The 6000-nt window shown below is 39.9% G+C and overlaps 1 protein-coding gene across 1 annotated transcript in view; it reads right to left on the bottom strand.

Moving 5' to 3' along the window:
• Nucleotides 1-303: 303 nt before the first annotated feature.
• wdr1 (WD repeat domain 1) overlaps nt 304-6000 on the bottom strand; it is a 44218-nt gene continuing 38521 nt past the window's right edge. Inside the window, exon 15 of the mRNA XM_063043437.1 lies at nt 304-1200. Within this exon, the coding sequence (XP_062899507.1) occupies nt 1091-1200 (110 nt within the window). The 3' untranslated portion in view covers nt 304-1090. The remainder of the gene's footprint in view (nt 1201-6000) is intronic.

Raw genomic sequence — 6000 nt, 5'->3', positions numbered from 1 at the left:
AATAAAGTCAATTAAATGCACATACAGTACATGATCTAATTGATTAGTTGACTACTCAATTTTTCACATTCCCTCTGCCCCATGTGCAAGTCAAAACTCTCTGCAGTAGCTATCAGAGTTCTCGCCTTTCAAATATAATACAAACTAACTTTTACAAATTCTGATCAACTCAAGCATTTTTATTTCTTTGATGGAAACCGGGCTGCAAAAAAAGTGCTTCAGGAAAAAATTTTCCAGGCTTGAAAACCTAAAGAAATTTGTATATACACAATGCACATGGTGTAAATGTCAAGCACCATGAACCCAGTAAACACCTGTCATCATGCAAGATTCAATTGGCTATTTATTCTAAAATCTTTATTGCCACAGAAGCCCACATATACATGTTGCAAACAGCTTGATTGCTATGTTTCCTATTATGCAATTAGGAAAGTCATTCTTAAAGTAATCACATTTTTCTGAAATAGTATGATGAGAATTTCCCTATATATCACTTTGACACAGCACAAATAATATCACATCTCAGATGGTTCAATGAGTATAAATTGCATCCAATGGAACAAGCACTCCAATTGTTGAATTCTTAAAGCATTAAAAAGTTTATTAGGTATTTTTCTGATCTGGAGAACATTTGAGGCAATAAATGTGCAGTACAGATTTCAAAAGCAAAAGAAATAACATGTACAATATACAGTAGCTGCACTTGCATCAATTCCAATCACACATTAATTATCTTGCCACTATACAGAAATATTCTTCAGTTGTAGTTTGAGACTGTCGATTTGATTCAATACGTCATGGATCTGGTCTTCAACCAAAAAAAAGCTGCAAGTAAGGATGATAGGAATAAAAATAAGGCTGTTGCCTCTGGAATGTTGAACATACAAGACTAAACTCCAGAGATTATGTTAACAAGTGCTTTACGCGTGCAAATTTATTTCTGCTAAAGCTTTCCAAACATAGTATATTAGAACTGGGATTGTGATGTGGGCCCACTGGGCAAAGAAATATTTTGCTCGATACTACGTTTCTACAGCAGCAACCCTAGTCCCTGAAATTCTAGGCACCCTCCCGAAATAAACCAGTTTGTTCAGTTGTAGGCAATGGTCCACTGCTTTACACAAGCATCATGGGATGTTGTCACCAAAGTATGTTCATCCATCCAAGCAACACAGGCAATGTGATATAATCGATGACAATCTATGGGGAGAAAAAACAAATAATGAAAATCCACAATTGAAGTAATTAAAAATAGCAAGGAAGCATTCAATCCATAGCCCTAATGAAAGGTGTGACCCCAAAATGTCAACAATTCATTTCCACCGACTTCCTTCAGAATTGTGTTGGTTTGCATCTTGGCTGTTATTAGATTTTAATTTTATCTGCATTTCTTAGATTGTGTGGTTAAAAAAAAAAACAGGTTCAAAACTCAGGATCTGAAGCACATGCATTTAGGACAATTTACAATCTTCATTTATCACTTAAAACACTATTACAAGTGCAAAGCTTTGGCAAATTGTCCACTTTAAGATAGTAAACATCTTAACCATAAGCAGTTCATTTTAAACAACAGCACCCAATAAACCATGTTATAATGTCACCAATGAAACTACCAGGGTAGATCAATTTCATCCACAAAATCTCTGCATGAGGATACAATATTCAAATCACAACCCAAAAACTCAACAAAAGGGAATGAAATCTAATCTGAACCACCTCGAAAAAATACTTTCAATGTATTGTCAAGATTTCCATGCACCATCTGGAATTTCTATTAAATTGAAACAATTCCTCTTTTATTCAACCAGTCTCGTGGCAGCAACTCAGTGCATAAAAAACATATAGACATGGTCAAATTTCAGCTGTTGCTCAGACCAAACAATAGAATGGGGAAGAAATATGATGCATGTGTCTGAACATCCAGTAAGATAGCAGTGGACTTGGATGCAGAGGTCACTCTGGGCCCAATTATTTGTTCATCCTGTATGTCTCTTATGATTGAAAGTCACTGCTGCATAGTAAGAACATCAAATACTGCAGGACTATCCCATCAGCAAGTTGCTTGATGGTGACGGAGCTGGACAAATTGCGCACTGATGTGTTGTTGCCCGGCTTGTTATATAACGTTGTGCTGAGATTGTGTGCAGTCCAAAAAACAATAAGTGATTGTCGTTGATGTCGTTAGTTTGATCACAAGACTTTGTCAGACATTGGTAATGTAGAATACTGCAAACCCGGTTCACTCGTAAGACCGATAGTGGGTGGGGGGAGACTGCATTGCCTTAGTTGTTGTACGGAAAAGGCTCATATGCCTTAGAGCTGCCTGTTTGCAGCTATGGTTGAAGATAGCTATGTACCACTGGATTTCGTACTGGGTTGGGGCTGGCCTCCAGTGTTTATTTGATGTAAAAACAAGGCCAGGAAATGGCCCATATTATTTTTCCTCTTTGGGACTGCAAGTGTTTTTTTAAAATCTTAGCCATTATGTGCTTGTGTAGTGTGCTGTTGGTAATGTGTTTTGCACCTTGGTCCCAGAGGAACTCCATATTCACAGCTATATTCCTTTATATTTGAAGGATAATTAAATTTGAAACTTGAATGATTCTTGGTGCCAGATAGGATGGTTTGAATATCTCAAACTGCTGCTCTCCAGGAATTTTCACACACAAGTCTCTAGAGTTTACAGAGACATCCCGTGAGTAGCACTTCTGTGAGCAAAAATACCTATTAATGAGAGGTCAGAGAAGAACACCCAGACTAGTTCAAGCTGAAAGGAAGGTGATAGTAACTCAAGTAACCATGTGTTACAATAGTGGTGTACAGAAGACCATTTCTAAACATACATGGCAAACCTTGAACTGGATGGGTTACGGTAGCAGATGACCTCAAACAAACTCAGTGGCCATTTTATTAGGTACAGAAGGTACCCAATATATTGGTTACTGTGTGTATCTTAACAATTTTGCTCCAATTATAATAGTGTTTCACTGCAGTGGTTAGCTGAAACTACATGCAGAATCTCAAGATTTGTTTCCTATTTCTTTCCTTTTGTCTTGTCAGTTTTCTAAAAGTGACACCAAATCTCAAAATAACCTAGTTATAATGCTGCACAAACAGCCAGAGACAGAGGTAATTGATATGGTGGATGAAGACTTAATTTGTTATTCTTTTTCCATGATTTGCATGCATTTTGTCAGCCAGCATTAATTGTCCATCGCAAGGTAAGGTGGTGAATAAATATTCTGGACTTTCTCAATGTATTCCAAAATTGCACTAGAATAGGGAGTCCAGGAGCTAGAAAATTGACAAAGTTATCAACAATTTTCCAGGTGAGAATGGCATGCATCTTGGAGAAGAACCTGTAGATGGCAGTATACCACAATGCTTGCGTCTACTGAGTGATAGAATTCACAAAACCGTAAGATATAGGAGCAGAATTAGTTCATTTCGCCCATCAAGATTGCTCTGCCATTTCATCATGGCTGATCCGTTTTTCATCTTAGCCACAATTTCCCACCTTCTCCCTGTATCCCTCCATACCCTGATTAATCAAGAATCTATCAACCTCTGCCTTAAATATACGTAAAGACTTGGCCTTCACAGCTGCCTGTGGCAAAGAATTCCAGTTTCACCACTCTTTAGCTGAAGAAATTCCTCATCACCATTCAAAAAAGGACACCCCTCTATTTGAGGCTGTCCCCTCTAGTCTTAGATGTTCCTCCCAAAGGAAACTCGCTTCCCCCATCCACTCTATTAAGGCCTTTCACTGGTTGATAGGTTTCAATTAGATCACCCCATATTCTTCTAAATTCTAATGAAAACAGGCCCAGGGCCATCAGATGCTTTTCATATGGCAAGCCATTCAAACCTGGAATTGTATGGGACTCTCTCCCGCGTGGTATTCTGAGGCCTGGGTCCCAGCAGGTGGTGGTGCAGCTGGAACACCCTCCATTTCCCTGAGCATCCTTAATACCCACTGTTATGGGATGGGAACCAGTCCCTGCCTCCCCCCCACCCCCCCACCACCCCGCAGCTGGAGCACCCTGTCCGGATGAGACTAGACCCCATACCCTCAACAATTCTTGGTAAAAGTGAGGTGGTTCCCTCAAAGCTGTGTGGCTATTGCTGTCCACCGGAAGCCTTGTGCCCTCCTGCAGGTAACGTTTCCGGCGGAGGAAGTACGTCACCAGCACATGCAGTCTCAGATTGGTGATCGCTATACTGGTATCTCTGCAGGGTCCCGAGGTGGGTGCGCATACAGACCAATGACTGACCACCCTCCGCTCATTGGACCACAGCAGAGACCCAATGCCTCCTGTTGCCCCAGAAGAGGTCCACCAGCCACTTCTGGGTCCTGGAGACAAAAGCAATGGGCAGAACTAAAGTACTCAGCCGGTACCATTTCTTTACAATGAAAGCTACTTATCAACGGGTTTTACGTAGACCGGTGATCCAAGTTGCCCTATTCTCCTGTGCCTAGTCTGTGGTAAACAACTTACAAATGCAGCAATGGCTCTAGCAAAATTGAAAAGACACTCAACTACAAACCACAGCCCTACAACACGTAAAAGTGCTGATTATTTAAAACAAACTGAAAACAGATTAAAAATTTTGAAAATAAAGTTGCAGTCAGTAAAAAGACTCAGGAAGCAAATTATTTAGTAGTTTTAAGACCAATTCACTCGAGAATGTTTTTAAAAAAAATTGTGTGAAAACCTAGGCAAAGCATAACAATCTCCTGCTACATCCAGAAATCCGATGGCTTAGTAGAGGAAGAGTTCTCAACAGAGTGACTGAGCTGAAAGGTGAATTACAGGAGTACTGTCAAGAAAATCGTAGGCCTGATTTTGCTAAGTGCTTTGAAGATGAAGATTGGCTGCAGAAACTAGCCCACTTAACAGACAGTTTTCATCATACGAACCAGTTAAACAAGTCTCTGCAAGGCCCTGGAGAAAATATTTCAGCCTGAAACGTCAACTGTACCTCTTCCTATAGATGCTGCCTGACCCTCTGCGTTCATCAGCATTTTTTGTGTGTGTCGCACACTCTAAGGAATGGCCACTCTACTTGCACTTGAATTAATCTTATTGGCTCTTTCTAATGAATGCCTCCTGCTGACTGCTCACTCTACAACTCAGAAAAACTACCACAGAACTCTGTCTTCAAAATCTTGATCGCTGCCCTGATTAAAAAGTAGTTCTTTTCTCACACTCCTGGTGTGGATTTTCCAACTCAAAGAAAACTGGTTTACAGCTCTGCATTCTAAATCTTGACTGCGGACCTGACTGAAAGGTAGCCCTCTTTATGCACTGCTGCTTTCTTGCTTCTCAAATCAGGAAAACTGCTGCGAAACTCTGCCTTCAAAATCTCAATCACCACCCTGATTAAAAAGTTGCTGTTTTCACACATCCCCAAGAGTGGATTGCCATGAACATACAAATTTGGCTTGATTCCACAAGCCTGGTCCATTTAAAAAGACTATTGACTATTTTACACTCAACTCTCCAGTCCTGTCAACCTGTGGTAACCCTGCATTTTATCAAGGACACATCTACTTCAGGTTTAAAAAAATATTCAGACCATTTTTACCATTCTTTAAGGAAGTTCCCAAGAGAGAAAAAGAAAATACGTCTCCAGAAAGGGATACATTACCTCCATATCCACCCTGACAAGAGCGTCCAAGTTTCAAACAAGTTCCCTCTCGTACTTCTCAACTCCAGTCCAATCTGTCTAACCTTTCCTCACAAAACAAGTTGCCTAATCCAGTAGTGTAAGAAATCTTCTCCAAACTTCTTCCAATGTATTCACCTCAGCTTTAAATATCCACTACTGTATACAGGTCTAAATCAGTAAAATATATACCATTCCTAATTTCTGGTTGTATATGTGTGAATGTTACTTCCCTCACCATGAGGTTCCATTTTCTGCAATTTTCTTTGCTGCAGCATCTCACGCACCTTCTAAAAATCTGTATGGTATATTCACCAATTAAAGAATAAA

The sequence above is a fragment of the Mobula hypostoma genome, chromosome 3 (genome assembly GCF_963921235.1).
Source record: "Mobula hypostoma chromosome 3, sMobHyp1.1, whole genome shotgun sequence".
Classification (NCBI taxonomy): Eukaryota; Metazoa; Chordata; class Chondrichthyes; order Myliobatiformes; family Myliobatidae; genus Mobula; species Mobula hypostoma.
The sequence above is the reverse complement of the archived record's forward strand: the minus strand, read 5'-3'. Positions and strand labels throughout refer to the sequence as shown.